This window comes from Panthera tigris, chromosome D2 (genome assembly GCF_018350195.1).
Source record: "Panthera tigris isolate Pti1 chromosome D2, P.tigris_Pti1_mat1.1, whole genome shotgun sequence".
Classification (NCBI taxonomy): domain Eukaryota; kingdom Metazoa; phylum Chordata; class Mammalia; order Carnivora; family Felidae; genus Panthera; species Panthera tigris.
The window spans coordinates 77,798,295-77,821,789 of record NC_056670.1 but is presented as its reverse complement, the minus strand read 5'-3'; the positions used below and the strand labels follow the sequence as shown (position 1 = coordinate 77,821,789).

The following is a 23,495-nucleotide window of genomic DNA, read 5'->3' as shown; positions in this document are numbered from 1 at the left end:
AAAGGTAATTGGGCAGTTAGTCTGAAACACTGCATACATTTTTCTGGAAGGAACTCTATTGTGAGTAGCAGACAGGCCCAAGACTGTGCCTCCCCAGCCTATGTAACCCACAATTCAGCCTGTTATAGTTTGCTATTTCTCTAGGTTTTTTTTTTTTTAAAGACTTATGTTTGGTGAGAGAGAGAGCATGTGAGTGGGGGAGAAGGGCAGAGGGAGAGAAAGAGGAGAAGAGAGTGAGAGAATCTTAAGCAGGCTTCATGCTCAGCAGGGAGCCTGATGTGGGGCTTGATTCCACGACTCTGGGCCAAAATCAAGTTTGGTGGCTCAAGCAACATTGGCACCCAGGGTCCCTGATTTTTCTCTAAGTTCTTATACAAAGATTCTACCCTAATTGAATCTCAGGATTTAAGTAATGGCTTAGAAACAACTAAAACAAATTTTTTTTAATTCGAGTATAGTTGATGTGCAATGTTACATTCGCTTCAGGTATACAGCATAGTGATTCATCATCTTTATAGATTATGCTGTGCTCACAAGTGTAACTACCATCTGTTACCATACAGTATCATTGACTATATTCCCTACGCTGTACCTTTTATTTCCATAATTTATTCATTCCATAACTGGAATCCTGTATCTCCCATGCCCTTGAATCCATTTTGCCTATTCCTCTGGCAACCATCAGTTTGTGTTCTGTGTTTATAGGTCTGATTCTGCTTTTTTTTTTTTTATTCATGTGAAACAATTTGTTTTTAAGTTTATTGAAAATCATAAAGTAAAAGTAACTTAAATTTTATTTTCAGTGAGCACGAAATTATTTTCTACAAAAAATATTTAAAATTGGAGTCTTCCAGCCATGCTTGTAAAATAAAGGTAAGTCATCACTAAATTTTAACTAAGTTGCCAACTGCAAATGTGTTTGTGTAATTTGTGCTTCTTTTCTGGTTGGTTTCGTAATATGCTTAATCTACCTTTGTTCCTGGTTGTCTTTCTATAAAAATATGGTGTCATGATAACTGCAAGCAGTTTTGGTTTCATTATATCAAGAAAGGTGGAAGGGAATTAGAGAAGTTTAGAGAAGAGCATCCAAAAATCAGGGATTTGGAGTGATGTCTTAAGTATGAAAAATACAGAAGTGAAAATTAGTGGTATCACTAGAGCCTAGAAAAGGTACCAAACCGGAGTACATAGGCCCAGGATATTAATTCTGCTTTGTTGACTAGTTAAGTGACCCTCAGCAAATCTCTTTCTTTGGAAGTACCTCATGGATGAATTAGAGGACCTAAACAGCACCTGGGTGGCTCAGTTGGTTAAGTGTCTGACTTGATTTTGACGCATGTCATGATCTCATGGTTTGTGGAATTGAGCCCCAAGCCGGACTCTGCACTGACAGCACAGAGCCTGCTTGGGATTCTCTCTCTTCTTCTCTGTCTGCCCCTCTGCCTGCTCACCCGTGTGTGTTCTCTCTCTCTCTCTTTCTCTGTCTCTCAAAAATAAATAAATAGGGATACCTTAGGAGGCTCAGTTGGTTAAGCATCCAACTTTGGCTCATGATCTCACAGTTCGTGATTTTGAGCCCCACTTTGGGCTCTGTGCTGACAGCTCAGAGTCTGGAGCCTGCTTTTGTTGGATTCTGTGTCTCCCTCTCTTTCTGGCCCTCCCCCACTTGCACACACTCTCTCTCTCTCTCTCTCTCTCTCTCTCAAAAGTAATAAACATTAAAAAAACTTTTTTAAATAAATAAAAATTAGAGGACTAAAAAAAACCCTCCTTGGTATTACATGAATGTTCATCATCAATTACATGAATGTTCATCATCATCATTCCTGATAGCTAAAAGCTTACACAGAAAACAACCCAACTGTCTGTCACCTAATGAATGTAATGAAAATATGGTATAGTATACCCACACAATGGGAAAGTATTTAGTCATAGAAAGCATTGAATTACTGAAACATACTATAGACATGGGTGAACCTTGAAACATTATACTGTGTGAAAGAATTTGGGGCCATATATTGTGTGATTCCATAAGTATATATATATACATATATTCATTCCATAACTGGAATCCTGTATCTCCCATGCCCTTGAATCCATTTGCCCATTCCTCTGGCAACCATCAGTTTGTGTTCTGTGTTTATAGGTCTGATTCTGCTTTTTTTTTTTTTTTTTTTTGCTTATTCATTTGAAACAATTTGTTTATACATATATACATATATGTATTTGATTCTATAAATCTATATATATATATAGATTTGTGTGATTCCATAAATATATATATATATTTGTGTGATTCCATAAATATATATATTTGTGTGATTCCATAAATATATATATGTGATCCCATAAATATATATATATATATTTGTGTGATTCCATAAATATATATATGTATATTTGTGTGATTCCATATATATATATGGAATATATATGTATATATACATATATATGGAATATATGTATGTGTGATTCCATGTATATATGGAATATATATGTACATATACATATATATATAGAATATATATGTATGTATATATATATAAGGTCTGGAATAGGCAGATGCATAGAGACTAAAGATTAGTTGTTGGCTAGGGTTGGGGGACTTGGTGGGATGGGAAGTGACTGGCAGTGGGTAAAGAGCTACTTTTTGGAGTGATGTTCTAAAATTGCAAAGGTTACACAACTCTATGAATATACTAAAATCCACTGAATTGTACGCTTTAACTCGATCGTTTGGCATGTGGATTATATCTCTATAAAGATACTTAAAAAATTTTTTTTTGTTTATTTTTGAGAGAGAGTGCACGTGCAAGTTGGGGAGGGGCAGAGAGAGAGGGAGACACAGAATCCGAAGCAGGCTCCAGGCTCTGAGCTGTCAGCACAGAGTCCGATGCGGAGCATGGATTTGTGAACCATGAGATCATGACCTGAGCTGAAGTCAGATGCTTAACTGACTGAGCCATAAAGGCCTCCTGTGTTTTTAAATTTTTTAAAAAGGAAATAAACACTTGCAATCTTTTTGTCTCCACATTACTTTATACAGGGTTACAAGACTTTAGAATAAGACAAAATAAGTAATTTCATTATCTGCTGGTGGCAAATTAACAGAACTGGTTATTCCAAGATATTGTTTTATTTAGTATATATTAATAACTTTCAGATTTATTTAAAGTGATTCCTTCATTCAAGTATTTGAATGCCTGCTGATGTTAGATACTGTGTGAGGCATGTAGGAATTAGCAGTAATATTATGAATGACTGCCCTTATGTTGCTTACATTCTAGTGTAATGAGATAGATTATAAGCCAACTCAATGAGTAAAATGTGTCCCATATTCAGTGGTCGGGCAATGAGGGTGAAAAAGCAGAAAAGGGATAGTAGGGAGGTTAGAGGGTAGGTGTAGAAATTTAATGGGGAGATTCCTTGATTGTTGAGGACAGTCCACCTCTTTGCTGCCACACGCAAAGTTCTTGGATCATGGGTCTGATTTGACTTGTGTTTTTATGTTACATGTGGTTTTGTGTGTGTCTCTGAAGGTAAGTGCTTTTTGTAACTGTTCTTTGGAAACTCTGTGGGAGTGCAAAGGCTAGGTTGATTTAGAGAGATCCTACACCTACTAGAGCTTATTCTGGAGCAATAACATATGAAAGTTAATGGTTCCTGATGCATATTTTTGAGCATTTACTCAGTGGTAGGTACTGGGAACTTTAACACCTAATCTTCATAACAACCATGTGAAATCATTGTTATTACCCTCCCTCATTTTATTCCTGATTCAGGTTTTCACTTTTTCCCAGGGTCACACAGGCTCTAAGTAGAGTCATCATTGAACCCAGTTCTGTCTGATTCTGTTTCCTTTCCACGTGCTACTGTGTTGTCCATATCACACATAAAATGTCTTTTGGTTCAGAAACATGGATGAAATGAGGCAGCATAAAGTGTTGAGCAGGACGCTACTAGAGAAGCCAGAAGGGCTGTGTTCCAAGCTTGGCTCTTACTAATTTGGGTAGCCCTTTGACAAGTCAGAAAATCACCCCTGACCTCATCATTTTTGTGTGTGAACTAGCAGGTTATGTTAGACCATTTTAACTTTCCCTTATAATTCTAAACTCTAAGAGACTGACTTATTTTTAGGATTTCAGTAAATACTTTGGAAGTGCTTTTGTATTAAATAGTATTATAGCTAGCTGTGCTATGTTAAATTCTCAGATTGGTATAGTTTATTTTTATTCATTAATTTAAGTGAATGGAACTTTATTATAGTCCCTTTTGGCTATTCTGTATATTTTTTCAGTTTGAAATGATAATTTTTTTTTAATGTTTATTTATTTTTGAGAGAGAGAATGGGAGAGGGGCAGAAAGAGAGAGAGAGAGAGGGGATCTGAGGCAGGCTCCATGGTGACAACAGAAAGCCGGATGCGGGGCTTGAACTCATAAACCGTGAGATCATGACCTGAGGTGAAGTTGGATGCTTACCCTGAGCCACCCAGACACCCCTCAAATGATACTTTTTTATATAAATAGTTCCTATGAGCCTGATAATAAATTAGAAGTGCTGACCGCTACAATTTTCAGGAAAACTTTAAAAAATGAAAATGTATTTAATGTTTTGTTTTCTTAAATACATTACTGTTGCTAGTTTATGTTAAAAAGTCACCTCAAATAGTGATTATTGTTTACTATCGTTATTTTCTGGAACGTCTTTGTTTTGTAACAGTTGCTCTCCTTTGGTGAAAAGCAGTGTGTGTTCGTCAGTAAAGTTGTGGTACACATGAGGCGGGTTTCAGCCAGTTCCGCAACAAGCTCTCCTGCTCTAGGATCAAGGATAGACCTCCGGAGGGTCCAGACTATCATGGCGTCCATGGGGTCAAAGCTGTCACCTGGAGCTCAGCAACTGATGGATGTGGTTAGATTTCAGCAGCAGGTAGGTAGAAATGGATTCTCTCCAGATGACCGTTAAAAATTTCAAAAAGGTGGGGCGCCTGGGTGGCGCAGTCGGTTAAGCGTCCGACTTCAGCCAGGTGACGATCTCGTGGTCTGTGAGTTCGAGCCCCGCGTCAGGCTCTGGGCTGATGGCTCGGAGCCTGGAGCCTGCTTCCGATTCTGTGTCTCCCTCTCTCTCTGCCCCTCCCCCGTTCGTGCTCTGTCTCTCTCTGTCCCAAAAATAAATAAAAAACGTTGGAAAAAAAAAAAATTTCAAAAAGGTGGCTTTTTTAAGGACACGTATTGACTTGGTTTTTTCTTTGAAAAAGATTGATTTAATGTTTTGAAAAGATACTGATTTAATGCGTACCTTTATTTACTTTTGTAAAATAACATTTTATAGACTTACCCTCTTCCAAAATATTTTTGTTACATATCTTCACAGTTTTCCATGAATTTACTCATTCATTCAGCAAATATTTATTAAGCACCCTCTCAGTGAATGAGGCAGTGTTTTGAGCACTTTAGAAAGTTCAAAGATTAGTCTGTAGCCTATCTTTAAGGATCTTTATAGTCTCATTTTATCTAGGCCTTTAGAAAAGAAGGAGGGGACCAGGCAAGTAAATTTGGAGGGATGCAGTTTGAGAGAGAAAATAACATGGATTAACTCTTCAGCGCTAGAAAGAACGGGATATAGCTAGGAAATGGATAGAAGTTCACTTCTCTGGGGTGAAGAAGTGGTAGGGCGAGTTGGGCTTGGGGCCGGATCATAGGGGGCTTTGAATGCTGTCTTAAAAGCTCATAGGTGGTTTTGCCTATGTTTTGGGAAATTCGAACCCAGAGTTATACATAAGAGGAATGAGAGGGTACGGTGAATCAGTAGGATGTGGGACCCCAAGGGGAGCAGCTGCCTGTTCCTGCCCTCATCCAGGTGGGAGTTAAGGAGGGTCTGAAATTGGACGTATAACCTGATGCTGGGTTGTGAGTTGCTAAGGTGACGGTGCCGTCAGGGCTTGACAGCTAACTTGATATTGGTGTCGCTGGAGAAAGATAAAAGAGTTAAAAGTGAAATTGAGGTTTTGAAGATGGGGCTCCCGACAGTATAAATGGAACCCAAGGGAGGAGGCTACTTGGGAGAAAGGAAGTTTGATTTGGGGAGTATTGAGTCATGGATGTGAATCCAACGGTGCCTGTGGCGGGAAGCAGAAGGGAGGTTTGCGAGGGGCACCCAGCAGAGGGTGGGGAAGGAAATGAAGGGAGAGCCAGAGCAAGGAAGAAGGGTCCATGAGGAGTAGCTGTGTTTGGGAAGGACACAGGGAGAGGGAAAAGGAATAGGAGAGCAGAAGACCAGCGGTGCGACCGAGTAGCAGCAGGAAAGACCTGATGTCAGGAGACCTGATGGCAGGTTCTGGTGCTGACATTTGTTTGTACTTGTGCTATCTGGTGTTGCTTCATCTTTTTGACATAAATTTCCCCAGGTTCAAAATCTAAGTGATAATACTGCTAAGATCATAGGATTCATGGGAAAGTTTAAAACAAATAGTATAATAAACAACTTGTGCGTTTCTCGCGAGATTTACCAATAGTAATTTATTTATTTTTTTAAAGTTTATTTATTTGGAGAGAGAGTGCAGCTGGGGGAGGGGCAGAGAGAGAGGGAGACAGAGGATCCGAAGCGGGTTCCATGCTGACAGCATAGATCCCAGTGCAGGACTCGAACCCACGAGCCATGAGATCATGACCTGAGCCAAAGTCGGATGCTTAACTGACTGAGCCAGTGAGGCTTCTCAACCAATATTCGTTTAGTACAGGTGTCACCAACACAATGGGCAAGAAAGGGAGACTAGCAAAGTTGACGGTGATCACAGGAACCTTGGAAAGGAGGGGTTCAAAAAAATACCAGGTTCATACTTTTCTTTCTCCTGTACCGTTATCTCACCTCGATGCCGCAGGAAGTCTCTGACTGGGCCTCCTGCTCCACCACAGTCCATGCTCCACAGGGCAAGCAGAATAATCTCAAAGGGTAAATCAGACTCGTCCTTCCCCCTGTGTAAAGCCCTCTGACTGCTTCTCTCACACTCAGAATTAACCCAGATTCTTTACCTTGGCATCTAAGATCTGGGCCTTCTTGGACTCCTTAACCTCATCTCCTTCCTACCAAATCTCCTTGGACACCTTGCTCCAGACATGCTGATGTGTGTATTCCTCAGATACTCAGATGTGTTCGGGACCTTTGCACTCTTAACTTTTCTCTTTCTCCAGAAGCCCTTTCCCCAGACCTTGGCAAATCTGGCTTTTTCTTTTTATTAAGATACCAGCTTAAATGTTACATCCTTATTAAGACCTTCCCCAACTACCAGTTTAAAATAGCCTTTTCCAGGGCACCTGGGTGGCTCAGTCAGTTAAGCGTCTGCCTCTTGATTTTGGCTCAGGTCATGACCTCATGGTTCGTGAGTTCAAGCCCCACATTGGGCTCCGTGCTGAGAGCATGAAGCCTGCTTGGGATTCTCTCCCTCTCTCTCCGCTTCTTCCCCGTGCGTGTACACTCTCCCTCCCTCTCTCTCCCTTTCAAAATGAATAAAAATTAAACTGAAAACTAAATAATTAAAATAGCTTTTTCCTCCAAATCTGTATCATATTTTCATCAGAGCCTTCTTGATCATTTTGTTGTTACTTATATATTGGTCTATCTCATTAAAATGTAAGCTTCATGTGAACAGGGACCTGGTCTGTCTTGATTAAGGCTTCAGATAAGTATACGATATATAGGATTTGGATTATCAACTGAGTACTCCTTAGAGATCTTCAGGGGGTCAGTTTGAATAACCATGAGGTGGAAACCAGATTTTGAGGGATTAGGCACTAAATGGGGGTAGTTGGAATGTTGAGGTCCCAGGGTAATATGGGTTTGTTTCAAGAATGGTAGAGATAAGGAACTTGCCTGTATCAGAATTCCTTGTGATATTTATAAAATACATGGGGCGCCTGGGTGGCTCAGTCGGTTGAGCGTCCGACTCAGGTCACGATCTTGCGGTCCGTGAGTTCGAGCCCCGCGTCAGGCTCTGGGCTGATGGCTCAGAGCCTGGAGCCTGCTTCTGATTCTTTGTCTCCCTCTCTCTCTGCCCCTCCCCCATTCATGCTCTGTCTCTCTCTGTCTCAAAAATAAATAAATGTTAAAAAAAAAAAATTTAAAATACAGATTACTGGCTGTCGCCAATGACCTGAAACCCTGAAGGCGGTTTCCAGGAATCAGTATTTCAAGCAGGCATCCCCCGGTGAGTCTTATGCATAGTATATTTTAAAAACAAATGATTGAGGACAAGGATCCTATGGAGACAGAGATTGAAAATGTAAAAACAAGAAGAAATTTTTTTGTGTGTGCAAGACTTTGGAAACATCAGAGACGGTTAAGGAATTAAAGTCAGCTCATAGACCAATTTTTATGTTTTAAAAACTTAGCTTTGGAAAAAAGGATAACATGGATAATAGATTTTTTTTGGCCATGTCTTTAAGTTTTCTTTAATTCCAAAGACACATGTTTTCTTTGCCTTGAATTTCAATCTGTTCAGAAGTAAATTAAGTAAGGCAAACCATAAGAAACTCTTAAATACAGAGAACAAACTGAGAGTGGATGGGAGTGGGGGAAAGGGGAAAATGGGTGATGGGCATTGAGGAGGGCACTTGTTGGGATGAGCACTGGGTGTTGTAGGTAAGCGATGAACCACGTGAATCTACCCCAAAAACCAACAGCACACTTTACACACTGTATTTTAGCCAATTGGACAATAATTTATATTATTAAACAAAAAGTGCATTAAGTAAATCATAAAAGTGCTTTCCCAGCTCTCATTCTGTTCCCTGCCTGGTGTGTATCCTGGAGTTTTCTGTACTTGTAGAAATACGTGCACGTCCTTCCATCCAACACACATGCTGTGCCCTCCTCCCTCCCCCCACTAAATCATTGTGTATGAGGACATTTGGGGAAGACAAAAAGTGATCCAGTTAAATCTTCTTTTAAACATGCTAATAAAAGACTTCTTCCAAGTGAGGAGGCTCTATTTATGGGATGATTCTTACATGATATACCTGGATTTCTAGGATTGCATATTATTAACAAACCAGAGTCTATGGAATGTCTCCCGGGAAAATGTCATGTAAGCTCTTGTCATGTATCAACTATTTGTTGAGTATAAAGTAGGGATATTTTGGGGCTCCTGGCTGGCTTAGCTGGTAGAGCCATGCGACTCTTGATCTCAGGTTATAAGCTCAAGCCCCATGTTAGGTGTAGAGATGACTTAAAAATAAAATCTTAAAAAATAAATAAATGAAGTAGGGATGTCTCATGACCAAAACTATTCCTTCTATGGAAGTTGTATAACCGCACACACCTTCCTATATTAATTTGGGCAGGGCCTGTCCTGAAGGGGAAAGAAACAACCTGGGAAGCTTTGTTAGGAGTCCTATGCCTCTCCCTGCTTCATCTGGGCTATGGGGTTGCTTGTGTTCTTGAAAGTTTTATTAACGTTGTATTTTATTTCATTACGTTTGAAGTTCAAATTTGCTGGCTTTGATTTGTTTTTGCTTTTCCGTTTGGAAAAATTGAATGGGACACTATATCAAAGTGCCCTAGCATGTAGTTTTCATTTAATGTTATCTGAGTGAAAGGGTGTGCCCCATTTTCTCGAAGAACAAATTCAGGTGTGCAAGATTTACACGGTTTACTTTTTTCACCTTTGAAATACAAATATCTTTTTTTCTTGCTTTTTCAAGGTGATAACTAAAGTTAGTCAATCCTTTCAGATATCTGACCGGATATTCAGAGATAAACAACTTTTCACAAGCCTGGAGGTATATACATGTGCATATATGAAGTTATGTATACACAATAGTTTTTTGCATATTCATATATATGTATAGACATAATTCTACATGAATGCTTTCATGTTCTTTTAGGCTACTCTGTAATTGTTTTCCATATAACATGACATGGATCCATTGTTAGAAATTATTTCATACATATCCCTCTGCCTGCTTTAAAAAATTTTTTTTAATGTTTATTTCTGAGAGAGAGAGAGAGAGAGAGAGAGAGCGAGCATGAGCAGGGGAGGGGCAGAGAGAGAGGGAGACACAGAATCCGAAGCAGGCTCCAGGCTCTGAGCTGTCAGCACAGAGCCCGACGCGGGGCTCGAACTCATGAACCATGAGATCATGACCTGAGCTGAAGTTGGGACACTTACCCGACTGAGCCACCCAGGCACCCCCTTCTGCCTGCTTTTAAAAGGGCTTGTTGTACCTTGTAAGGCCAATGTACAAGAAAATTAAGAATTCAGTGAAATCAAACGACAGGAAATAGAATAGCCACTAGCACTTAAAGTTTGTTTATTTATTGCACTGCCACATAGACTTACCTCTGAATTCCTTGACAGTTAATGCAAAGAGGAAAGGTAAATCACCTAAAGAGCTTTTATTTGAAAAAAATATGAATTTTTATAATCAATGAATTTCTTATAATCAAAATTTGATATATCAGAAAAGAAAACCTTGCATAGCAAATACCTTATTAACATTTGGATTTTTATAATTAACATTTCTGCCAAAGTAATCGTCATATGCAATTTTGACATTGATTTCACTGCTGTTTATGTAGACTTTTCAATTTTCTGTCATTAAGGTATTTTTGCTCTGTTATACTGCTACCAAAAATCATTTAGCTTTGTCATCATGATTGAGTAAAGCTCGTTTCCACCAGAGGAGAGTTGTTTACTTTAAAACTTTTGTATAGAATTACATACATAATTTATATATATACATTTGTATAATTGTATGCTATATATATAATATGTATGTAATTCTATACAAAATATAGAAAAATTATATTGCATATAATTACATGCAATTATATACAAATTTATATAAAACTTACACATAATTTGTATATACAATATGCATGCAGTTATATAACATAATTGTATACAGTTCATCTTCTTGGAATAATTTAATTTAAGGCTTATTCAAAACTTGGATTCAATAGAAGAACACATTTCTTTCTAGAGTATTTCTTCACTTCAGTAACAGAAGTTCTGTGGAGACTCCCCTACTCCTACACCACCATCTTCTCTGGCTTTCCTTATTCCCCTTTCCTGCATTGTTTATCCCTAAGTATTTATCACTGTCTCTGTCCACATGATATATTGTCTTCCTTTCTCCCTTCCTTCCTTCCTTCCATTGTTTCCTACTCCCTTATAGGTTCCACATATCAGTGATTTTCATTGGTTTTGTTTACTGTCTCATTTCCTATGCCTGAAACACAAAGTCAATTTCTGGTAAATATTTGTTGACTGAATTGAGTTTGGGGTTGGCATGATCCAGGAATCATTTTTTTAGAATATCTGGAAGATGTGTATACTGAGTTTCTTTAGCTAACCTTAATAATATTTTTCTCATTCTCTTTCACTGGGTATTGAGCAACAGTAAATATGAGATGATACCCCCGATAAGAGTGTGTAATAGAGTTCTGTGTTCTGAATTTAGGATAGAGCCCTAAAGCTTCAGAGTCAAGTCCACTAGAAGTAGTTCTGCTCTTCTCTTGAGGAAGAATCCAAGAGTGCGGCACAAACAGGCCCTGTAGGGGAGATCATGTAACCTCATCACAGAAGTGAGCCAGGATCTTGTCATGAAATAATATAGCACCGGTTCAGTTGAGGCCGCAAATCATTAAGGCAGACATAGCCAAAAAGTTTGCTCATTTTAGTCATTGTAGACGTCACAAATGTACCGATGGAACATCATCAGTACCTTAGAGCGTGTAAGCTATCTGGCGTGTCTTTTGTGAGAAGCTAGTAGTAGAAGGTTTCCTTAGGTTAGCTTATTATATGGGAAACTTGATGGATGATACTCAATTCTAAGAAAATTATCAATTATCGTGACTCAGTTGAGTAGTATATTTTATCGCCATAAATTAAGGAGGCCTTTGTAGTGGAGACGTGAATGTTAATGCAGTTTTACCAAGCATGCTAATATTTAATATTTCCTTTAGGGAAAAACTACAGAGAAATCATTAAAAGTCTGGACTGTGGAGTGAGGTGGCCCAGGTTCATGCCCCGGTTCTGCCACTTTACTAGTTGTGTTACCGTAGACAAGTGACCTTTAGCCTGGGTCTCCTCCACCCAGTATGGGGGTAGTAATCGTAGCCTGCTTCGTGTGGACGTTTTGAGGGTCAAATGAAAGAATGCACGTCGCCTGCCTCACAGTCGTTACCCCCAAAGTTAGCTGTCATGACTGTTAACAGAGACGTGTATTTCTTTACCTTGCTCAGAATCGTATTCCCATTGGCGAGCAGCTTCAGTCGGTTTTGGGAAATCCTGGCTACAGACGTGGGATTGACCTGCAGTCATCATCTACTTCGGGGGCCTTAGACAAGTCCCCGTCCACGCCTTTTCCTTTCAGAACCGGCTTGACCTCTGGAAACGTGACTGAAGACTTGAAAGCTTGCACCGATCAAAGTCTGCAGCCACCCGGTGGCGGAAAGGCTACGAGCCTCCAAGAGTATAAAACTGTGTCACCGAGCCATGTTCTGCTTGAGAATGACCTCAAAAATGCAGTTTCTTCTCTCCTACCAAAGAAAGCAAGTGACAACTCGAATATACCTAACTCTGACTTGCTGCCTTTTCTCCAGAGTTTATGTAGTCAAGTTAGCCATCTCCGCGTGGGACGTAACACCAAGTGGCAGGAAACCGTCCCTAAGGCTGGTGAAGACATTGCTGGTGTTGCGTAAGTATTTAAGACAAGTGTGATTTAGATTTCATAGGTGGAAGAATCAGTTGGAGGAAAACATTGGTTTCACTAACTACTGCCTGAAAATGTTTCCCGAGGTCATTTTAGCAGCTTCTGCATTTTACACATTAACATACTTATAGGGAATAAATATTAACATACTTACAGAGAATAAATATTCTGTAGGGGAGAATGGATTACTTTTAAAGAGGTGTCTAAAACTGAAGATGTTGATCACTTCTTAGGCATTTTATGGAAAGGGTACAAGCATCAAATAAGGGTTGGAGTAGAAAGTTATCTGTATAAATGGGGAGGAGCCGTGGAAACCATAAGATAAACATTTGTGCCTGATTATAATCACTGAGTCATCATAGTAGATTTTCTTTGTAGATCTTGTTTGCCATAGGCTAATTTTAGTCTGGTCATCAATGACATTTTTAAGCTTATAATCGTTTATAGTGTACAGACCCTCATCTGCTGATCTCATAATTCTAATTTTTTTGCAGCCTTGGTGTGATTAATGGGTGGCTAAGTATTTGGTATGTTTCCCCATCCTTCATGTTGATGTAATGTGTCAGGATATTGCACTAGACTGGAATTCATGACTCCGGTCATAGTTCTGGCTTAACTCTTTTGCCTTACCGGTTAAATCTTGTGGTTTAGATTTTTTTCACATGTAAAATGAGGTAGTTTTATTGGTTGAAATTTTCTTAAAGTCTCCAATAGCATTGAAATTTGAGGAGGTTAGGAAGTTATTGGAAAAAAAGTATGGTTTTCAGTAAGGATATTTATTACTTAGTAATATTTTTTAGTAAGGATTCTCGGTAAGGAAAAAAACCATTATTCTTTAGTTGTTGATAGATTACATCAGTGAACTCTAGTTGGTATGTGTTGTGGCTAAACAAACAAAACAAAACAAAGCAAACCAAAAAAAATTAAGTTGAGATTAAAAACTGCTCTGGGGCCAGGTGAGATTGAATGTCTCCATTCCTCTCAGCTCTGTCAGTGCGAAATGAGCTAACCTTTTTCAAAATTTTATAGAGAAAGGAAAAGAATTTTCTTGGATGCCAAGTTAGGATAGTTGCGGGGGTTATGCAGTCTTCACAAAGAAGAGAGTGCTCGGAAGGAACATTTGGTGCAGGGTGATAGATGTGTTTTTACATAAAAAGTTACAAATCATTGTAATGAAGGACATTCCAGAAAATTATGGACTTTATATTTTTAGTATATGCACGACTGTATGACTTTATTTAAGTGTTTATTTTTGAGAGAGAGACACAGAGTGCGAGTGGGGGAGGGGCAGAGAGAGAGGGGGAGACACAAATCCTGAAACAGGCTCTGAGCTGTCAGCACAGAGCCTGATGCAGGGCTTGAACTCCGGAAGGGTGAGATCATGACCTAGGCTGAAGTCGGACACCCAACCAGTTGAGCCACTCACTGTTCCCCAATGTCAGGAGTGTTAAACAACTTGCTGATTGCAGACCTTTTATAAAGATTTGTTCTTTGAGGGTAGAAATTCTCTTCATTTTTATATTCTCATTTCAGTTGTATGCTTACATGGTTAAAGAATTAAAGATTCAGAATACTTTGGACACTCAGGGTCGTGGTTGCCTGTTCCATGAGTATTTTTGGAACCTGGAAATATGTTGTACGAAGGCAGCACAGCAATGGAGGCAGATTTCGGCCATGGGTGTCGGCTGCTTGTTTTAGTAGAGTTTGGTTGCTTTTGTGATGACATCAGGAATCATTGTTATATTGTGTGTGTGTGTGTGTGTGTTTTAATTTATTTGTAGCACGGAAGAGCAGCCTGTGTGCTCCTACTTGGAAAAGGTCCTTACTAAAAATATGGAACTGATGGAAAAGAAGCTTGTGGACTACATTGATCAGCGGATACATAAACTGCAGAAGCACATAGATACAAAGATGGCTTTGTTAATGGACGTGCTGCAGAGTCCCTGCCCCCCACCCGCCGGGATGGCCCTCCGACAGTGGGACTCTGGGGAAAGACTTTCAAACGGAGAAAGATAAGCGCTCGACACGGACCGTGCGCTACAGATATTTATTACGTATTTATTAGAAAGCCAAAACCCCACAAGTTCAAGGCAAGTATTTAACGGCATTTGAGGATCACCATCTTACGCACGGTGACCTCAGTGTTCATTTTAGCTCCACGTGTTACTGTGAATCCAGTACTGTGCGCTGAGATTTAACAACACGATAGGGTTATAAATTATTTTTGTTTACAGTCTTGTTCACTCTGACAGAAATGTATGTGTGTTTCTGGCTTCAGTGTTGAAACATGTTAAGGATTTTTAATGCAATCCATGAGTCTGTGTTGTATAATGTTTTTGATAGAAGTACATTTTTTATTTATAATAGGGCTTATTTTATGGTCTTAGGAGTATGAAAAAGAATGCTTAGAGTATTTGATGATTTTTCTTTTTCTAATTGATTGTTCATGGAAAATTAGATACCTAAGACTTAAAAGCCTTTCATTCAGATCACTGATTGGGTGGTGTTTACGCTCGGATAACGGCTGAGGCACAGTGTGTTTGGCAGGCGTACGTACACACCGGGGCCGTTATTATCTGTTTCAATAAAGCGTAGCAGTAGGTAGAAAGTAAACATCGGAACCGGCCTGTTCCTTGTTGGGATTATTACTTTAGACTTAGCGTTTGAGAGATTGAGAGAATTGAGAGAATTCATCCTGTTTGATCTCAGTAAACCCAGAAAGTGTACAGTCCCCTCCTTTCCTGAGCAGATACAGGTTCTGGCCAGAGGTCTTCTCTCGTGTGTTTCCGGTGTGAAGTGCTGAGGTCTGCATTGAAGGAAGAAAGCGTGTGAATCAAGGGGGCTGCGGTTCTCTCTGGCAGACGTATGATAACTATCGTATGTGTTAACGAGTGATCTAGTTGCCCTTAAAAATAAACCTATCCACTTTGGAAATTACTAGTCTCAAGGAAACAGTAAAGTTTTATTTTCAGTGAACCTTTGCCGAAAATGTTTTATGTTTATGGAAACGGGGTGTTTCACACTCATTCAGTGTTTTGGTGAATTTATCCTTTGGAATAAGGGCTAATTTAGGGGCACCTGGGTGGCTCAGGCGGTTAAACGTCCGACTTGATTTAGACTCAGGTCATGATCTCAGGGTCATGAGATCCAGCCCCGCTTCCAAGAAGCCATACTAGGCGTGGAGCCCGCTTAAGATTCTCTCCCTCCCTCTCCTTCTGCGCCTCTCCCTACTCGTGCTCTCTGTAGAAAAAATAAAATAAGGGCTAATTTAGATAACGCTACTCATTTTTTTTTTTAATTTTTTTTTTTTTAACGTTTATTTATTTTTGAGACAGAGAGAGACAGAGCATGAATGGGGGAGGGTCACAGAGAGAGGGAGACACAGAATCTGAAACAGGCTCCAGGCTCTGAGCTGTCAGCACAGAGCCCGACGCGGGGCTCAAACTCACGGACCGCGAGATCATGACCTGAGCCAAAGTCGGACGCTTAACCGACCGAGCCACCCAGGTGCCCCATCGCTACTCATTTTTATATACTACAGAGGTAATACAGCATGTGGAACATGCTCTGACCGTAGTCACAGGAGAATTTGCATATCACTTTTTCTAGTCTTTTATGATTTGTGGGACATTCACAACATGTATAGCTATATGATCGTACTTCCTTTGACATTCGGGAGAAACATGTCTCACTAGGAAAGTTGTCCGCTGCTCACATTAGCATCACACTTTACGAAGTAGTAAAACACCTGTTCTCATCGAAACCTCTCCACCATTAACAGCCACCATCACCATCGCTCTTGTCAACCACGCAGCATCCACTGTCTCTTCACAAGTGCTCAGGGAACTGAACTGCTTTGCCAGCGATCCTGTACAGTCAGGGGGGAGGTGGGACTCGGGTCCAGGACTCCTTCCCTTCCCGTCTCCATCTCTCCTGCTCCTCGTGCCCCGGTGCGAACCGTGGGGTGGGATCTTCTTATTTAGAATTCATCCCCTTTGACATTTGGAACCCAAGGCCGTAGAAACGGGAAGCGACTCTTCCTCCACGGCCACCTCGCTCACGGTAAGGGACATGCAGCATCTCCCGAGACGCCCCTTCCTTCCCTCACATCCCCCGGTCTTCTTTCGTAAGGACGGTCCGTGCCCTGCACTGGACAGGGCAGACCCGGATGATTCATTGTCCTCTGCCCATGCTGACAGGGTCTCTCCGGATGGCCCCCGAATCCTGACACAGTTGCAAGATGGCTTAGAGGGAACACCGCGAGGGTAGACAAACCTGAATTCTTCCACCGTAGCCCCTTCCCTGCTGCGTAACTTTGGCTGAGCTATTCAGGATTTCACCTCACTCTCCCTTCTGCAAACGGGGATATCACAGCCTTCGTCTCATCCTGTGGGAGGTTTATAATCATCTGAACAGGGAGCACCGGCACAGGCCCGGCACACAGAAGTGTCTAAGACGGGCAATGTCCGTCTCCCCTCCCTTGCTCTTGCCCCGCTGCCGTCCTCTCTTTCTCGACACATCAGGGATACTGTATGTGATTCTTCATTAATAGCCCTTGAATTCTGGGAAATACGGAAGCGCCCCTTCTTTTTTATTGCCTTCAGGGCCAGACAGAAGTGAATGCCAACTTCCCTGGCAAAGGGCCACGAGTCTCAAAGTGTGGCACCTTGACCGCACCAGCAGCACCTGGGAAGTCGTTACCCGTGCACGTTCTCGGGCCCCGGCCACCCCCGTCCGGGTCAGAATCTGGGCCCAGGGTCCCACAGCCGCGCTTTTGCAAAACCCTCCCGCGCTTCTGAGACTCTCCGGTTTAGAACCACGGGCAGAGGGGGAGCGTAGGGGCGCTGGGGCAAGGGTGCCGGGATCCGGTCCCTCTGCTGCCTGTATCGGTCCGTGACCCTGGGCACGTGAAGTGACTTCTCTGGGATTTCTTACCCGCCGAGTGGGGATTAGATCGCATCCACCCCAGAGGGCTGTTGAGAGGACTGATTAACTGGGGAAGTTCTCACGAAGCCCTGAGAGAGTCTGGTAGGGCAGCGCCCCGTCCTCAGCTTGGCCTCGCACTGCCATAACCTGGGCACTTATAGAAAACGCTTGTGGGTGTATATTTATTTCAAAATAAAAAATTGGGGGGGCGTTGCATAGGAGGCTCAGTTGGCTGAGCATCTGACTCTTGATTTCAGCTCAGGTCATGGTCTCATGGTTCATGAGATTGAGCCCCTCCTTGTGCTCTGTGCTGACAGCACAGAGATGCTTGGGATTCTCTCTCTGCCCTCCCCCGCTCATTTGTACTCTTCTCTCTCTCTCTCTCTCTCTCTCTCTCTCTCTCTCTCTCTCTCTTTCTCTCAAACATTTAAAAAAGTGAAAATAAAAAATTTAAAATAAAAACAGCACTGGTACCTGGTTCCCTCCCCACCACCCCCAGAATATTGAGCTAACTGCACAGTGTTCAGCCTGTGCATCTGGGATTTGGGAAACTCCCCTGCTGAGCGATGCACAGCAAAGTCTGGAACTGCAAGTTTCGTGTTTCAGGGCCTAGAATCTGGAACTAGACTAGCCGGGTACTAATGCTGATCATTCCACTTACTATGTGACCTGAGACAAGTTCTCAGCCTCCGTGTGAGCCAGTCGGGGAGCACAGTCCGGTCAGGGGCTGTCAGCCATTCCCATCGTCAGCTGGGTTGTGGGTTTTCCTACCACAACTTCTGGGCACAGCTGACATCTTTCCACAGAGATTTGTCAGTATGGCCAGAGTCTTCAGCCATCCTTTTTAGGAGACCAAAGTCTCTACTTGAAGCAGGAAAGGTGAGTCTGATGCTTTCATGTTCTGGTCTTTCAAGTGTCCAGGTACAGTCCTCGTGGCATTGAGTTGCAGGACCAGGGCTTTGTGGGTCTTCACCTCCTGCCTCGGATCCCCATACGACCGTGTAGCTTAATACTTCCTGTTTTGTAGGTGTTATTTTAAAGATATGATTGACAAATAAAAATTGTGTGTATTTAAGGTTGTACAACATGATGTTTTGATATACCTATATATTGTGAAATGATTACCCAACTCAAGCAGATTAACATATCACCTCAAATAGTTCCCATTAAACACTTGATATCTATGTATTTAGCACATTTCAAGTAAACAGTATAGACATCTGTAGCCATCATGCTCTACATTAGGAATCTAGAACTTACTTATCTTGTAGTTAGTACTCTTTAAGTACTTATCTTGAAAATTAGTACCCTTTAACCAACATCTCTTATTTCCCCCACACCTACTCCCTGGTAACCACCATTCTACTCTGTTACAATAAGTTCAAGTTTTTTTGAGATTCCACATATAAGTGAGATCATGCATTTGTAATTCTGTGTCTGGCTTATTTCAGTTAGCATAACATCACCCAGGTTTATCCATGTTACTGCAAATGGCAGGGTTTCTTTTTTTTTTTTTTGTAATTTTAATTCCATATAGTTAACATACAGCATTACATTAGTTTCAGATGTACCAATGTAGTATTTAGCAACTCTGCATACTACTCTGTGCTCCTTAAAGGATTTCCTTTTTTAAGGCTGAATAATAAACTCAAAATGGATTAAGGACCTAAATGTGAGATCTGAAACCATAATAATCCTAGAAGAGAGCATAGGCAGTAACTTCTCTGACATCTGCCATAGGAACATTTTTGTAGGTATGTTTCCTAAGGAAAAGGAAACAAGGGCAAAAATAAACTATTAAGACTACATCAAAATGAAATGCTTTTGTACAGCAAAGGAAACAACCAACAAAACTATGGAACCTATGGAATGAGAGAAGATATTTGCAAATGACATACTGATAAGGGGTTAGTATCCAAAATATATGAAGAACTTATGAAGAGGCATAGTCAGGTTGCTTAGTAGGTTAAGCATCCGACTCTTGATCTTAGCTCAGGTCTTGATCTCAGGGTCAAGAGCCTTGTGTTGGGCTCTGCACTAGGCATGAAGCCTACCTAAAAAATAAAAAAGATCTTATTCAACTCAACACCAAAAAAACCCCCAAACAATCCAATTTTAAAATGGCCAGAAGATATGAACATACATTTCTCCAAAGAAGACATATAGATGGACAACAGACTCATGAAAAGATGCTCAACATCACCCATCATCAGGGAAATGCAAATCAAACCCACAATGAGGTATCACCTCACTCCTGTCAGAATGGCTAAAATCAAAATGACCAGAAATAACAAGTGTTGGTGAGGATGTGGAGAAAAAGGAACCCTCGTGCACTGTCGGTGGGATTGTAAATCAGTGCAGCCACTGTAGAAAACCGTATGGAGGTTCCTCAAAGAATTAAAAATGGAACTACCAAAGGATCCAATAATTCCACTTCTGGGAATATATCTGAAGGAAACAAAAATACTATGTTGAAGAGAATCTGCCCTCCCATGTTCATAACAGCACTGTTTACAATAGCCAAGACACGGAAACAACATAAGCGTTCATCGATGGATGAATAGATGTACACGCGCGTGCGTGCGCGCACACACACACACACACACACACAATTCAGCCTTAAAAAGGAAATCCTGCCGTATGTGACAACATGAATGAACCTTGAGGCCATTGTATTAACTGAACTAAGTCAAACAGAAAGACAAATACTCTATAATCACACTTATATGTGAAATCTAAAAGAAGGGAAGAGAAGGGGGAAAGGAAGGGGGAAGGGAAGGGAAGGGAGAAGGAAAAGGGAAAGGAAAGGAGGGAGGAAGAAAGGAAAGAAAAAAAAGACGAGAAAGAAAGAAAGTAAAGAAAGAAAGGAGGGAGGGAGGAAGGAAGGAAGGAAAGAAAGAAGGAAGGACTGAACTTCGAGAAAAAGACATTGGATTCATGGGTACCAGTGGTGGGAGTGAGGGGAGGGGGAATTGGAGGAAGGTGGTCCAAAGGTACAAACTCACAGTTATAAATAGGTGTTAGGGATGTAATATACAACACCATGACTCCGGTTAACACTGTCATATACCATATGCCATATGGTATATATGAAAGTTACTAAGAAGGTAAATTTAAGAGTTCTTATCACAAGGGAAAAAAACCCCTTTTTTTTTTTTGCATCTATATGAGATGATGGATGTTAACTTACCGTAATCATTTCACCATATATGTAAGTCAAATCCTTACGCCGTCCATCCTAAACTTGTACACAGTATTGTATCTCAGTTACAGCAACGAAACTAGAAAGAACCCAACTCTTAGTTTCACTGATCTTTTCTGGTCTCCATTTTGTTACTTCTGCTCTGATTTTGCTACATCCTTCCTTCTGCTCTCTTTGGGTTTAGCTTGTTTTTCTATTTTTTTTTTTAATGTTTTCATTTTATTTTTGAGAGAGAGAGAGAGAGAGAGAGACAGAGGTAGGGAGGGGAGGGGCAGAGAGAGAGGGAGACACAGAATCCGAAGCAGCCTCCAGGCTCTGAGCCATCAGCACAGCCTGACAAGGGGCTCGAACTCATGAACTGCGAGACCACGACCTGAGCTGAAGTCGGACGCTCAACCGACTGAGCCACCCAGGTACCCCTCTCTTTCTCGTTTCTTAAGATGTAAAGGTAAGCTCTTTATCTGAGAGCTTTCTTCTTTCATAATGAAGCCATTTATCACTGTAAACCTCCCTAGTAGGACTGCCTTTTGTTGCATCCCATAAATTTTGATATATTTTGTTTCCGTTTTTATTTATGTCAAGGTATTTTTTTACTTGCCATTTGGATTTTTTCTTTGACCAATGGCTTGTTCGGGATTGTGTTTTTTAATTTCCATAGTTCTGTGAATTTTTCAGTTTTTCTTTATTATAGATTTCTAATTTCGTGCCATTGTGGCTAGAAATTCCATGTGTCTTGAATCTTTTTAAATTTGTTAAGACTTGTTCTGTGACCGAGCATATGATGTGTCCTGAAGAATCTTCGATGTGTGGTTGAGAACAATGTGTATCTGCTTCTCTTGGATGGAATGTTCTGTATGTGTTGGTAAGGTCCATTTGGTCTAAAGCGTAGTTCAGTTCTAACGTTTCCTTAGTAATTTTCTGTCTGGATGATTTATCCATTGTTGAAAGTGAGGTATTAAATTCTCCTACTACTCTTGTATGGTAGTCCGTTTCTCCAGATCTGTTAGTATTTGCTTTATATGTTTGGTGCTTTGATGTTGGGTGCATATATATTCACAATTATTATATCCTCTTGAAGAATTGACTCATTTTTTCATTGTGATGACCTTCTTGTCTCTGTTACAGTTTTTGACTTAAAATCTATTTTGTCTGATATAATTAAAGTTACCCCTACTCTCTTCTTGAATGTTCTTGTCTAGCTGTGGTATCAGGGTCATGCTGACCTCCTAAAATGAGTTTGGAAGTGTTCTTTCCTCTTCTGTTTTTTGGAAGTGTTTGGGAAGTACTGATATAAATTCTTTAAAGATAAGTTTTTAGAAGTAAAACACTTGGTAGAATCATGCTTTTTATATTTTTATATATATTGTCACATCATCTGGAATAAACTGGTACCAATTTAGTACCCCCTGAAATATATATGAGTACTATTTTTCCATGTTGAGAGCAACAGAAGGTTTTAAAACTAAAAATCTCTGGCAGGTGCCTCTAAATATATCCCTGTGTTGATTGAAAAACTGGTTCAAGCTTCTTACCTTCAGACTTGGTCCAGTTGAACTCTGCCAAACACGGCGCGATGAAAAGGGCCAAGGGGACAAGCCTGCTCACAGCCTCCATCTTGGTCAGGGGAAAAACAGCCCAGAGGGCTAGCAGGCTTTTATACTTCTCGGTGTTTCATAACCGGCTGGCTTCATGAGCCCTCTGGCCACCTTCAGGGAAATGTGTCAGTGTGACCAGCCAAGGACTAAATTTATGTGGGAATAGAGCAGCTGTGTGACTGGTGTATTATCAGCAATCCCCAGCTTGAGTGTTCCCTCTCCGGCTCATTCCTGGAAAGCTTACGGAAAGTTCCCAGCTAAAAACTTCCTCGCAGGGGATCTCCAGCCCCCGGCACGCAGCAGGCACTGAGTAATTCATCGTGGCACCGAGTTAGAGTTGAGCCTTCGCCCTGTTATTTGTTCAGATCACGAAGCAGGTAGCACTGCTGATACCGTAAGCCTTCACTGCTCCTCTCTAAAAATGAACGCCTTTGGATTCTAAAGGATCAGCCAGGCGAGGCAGGTATTGTGGCACCCGGGCATACTCTGGTTCCAGCTGTGTTGCCAGATGCCTGGCAGGGTGCTGACAGCAAGGAGAGCGATGACACAGGATGAGGAGGAAAAAGAAAGTGTGGGTCCAGGTTCAATTGCCAGGAATTTTAAACCATTATGTCCACAGGGCCGGAAGTAGGGGAATTAAAGTCCCTTAAGTACCATTTTGCAGACGATAGAAAGGAATCCTGGTGTCCTTGAACAAGTGTATGAACAAGAACAAGTGTATGAGAGTGTAGAGTTGCCCTCCTTTCTTTCCTTCCTCCCTCCCTTCCCTTCCCCTTCCTTCCTTCCTTCCTTCCTTCCTTCCTTCCTTCCTTCCTTCCTTCCTTCTCCTTCCCTCCCTCCCTTCCTTCCTTCTTTCTCCTTCCCTCCCTCCCCTCCTTCCCTCCTTCTTTCCCTCCCTCCCTCCCCCTTCCTTCTCCCTCCCTTCCTTCCTTTTTTCCTTCCTTCTTTCCTTCCTTCCTTCTTTCCTTCCTTCCTTCCTTCTTCCTCCCTCCCTTCCTTCTTCCTTCCTCCCTCCCTCCCTTCCTTCTTCATTCCTCCCTTCCTCCCTCCCTTCCTTCCTT

General features: G+C 41.2%; 1 protein-coding gene across 3 annotated transcripts in view; it reads left to right on the top strand.

Annotated features, from left to right (window-relative positions):
- LOC102949526 (ATPase PAAT-like) overlaps positions 1-23,495 on the top strand; it is a 29,710-nt gene that overhangs the window by 1,793 nt on the left and 4,422 nt on the right. For 2 of the 3 annotated variants that reach the window (XM_042960932.1, XM_042960934.1), the window contains exons 3-5: positions 804-873; positions 4,721-4,927; positions 12,242-12,696. In XM_042960932.1, coding sequence (XP_042816866.1) covers positions 804-873; positions 4,721-4,927; positions 12,242-12,696 — 732 coding nt within the window. Of the gene's footprint in view, positions 1-803; positions 874-4,720; positions 4,928-12,241; positions 12,697-14,492; positions 15,688-23,495 lie in introns of those variants that run through there. The other variant, XM_042960933.1, reaches the window with a different exon arrangement.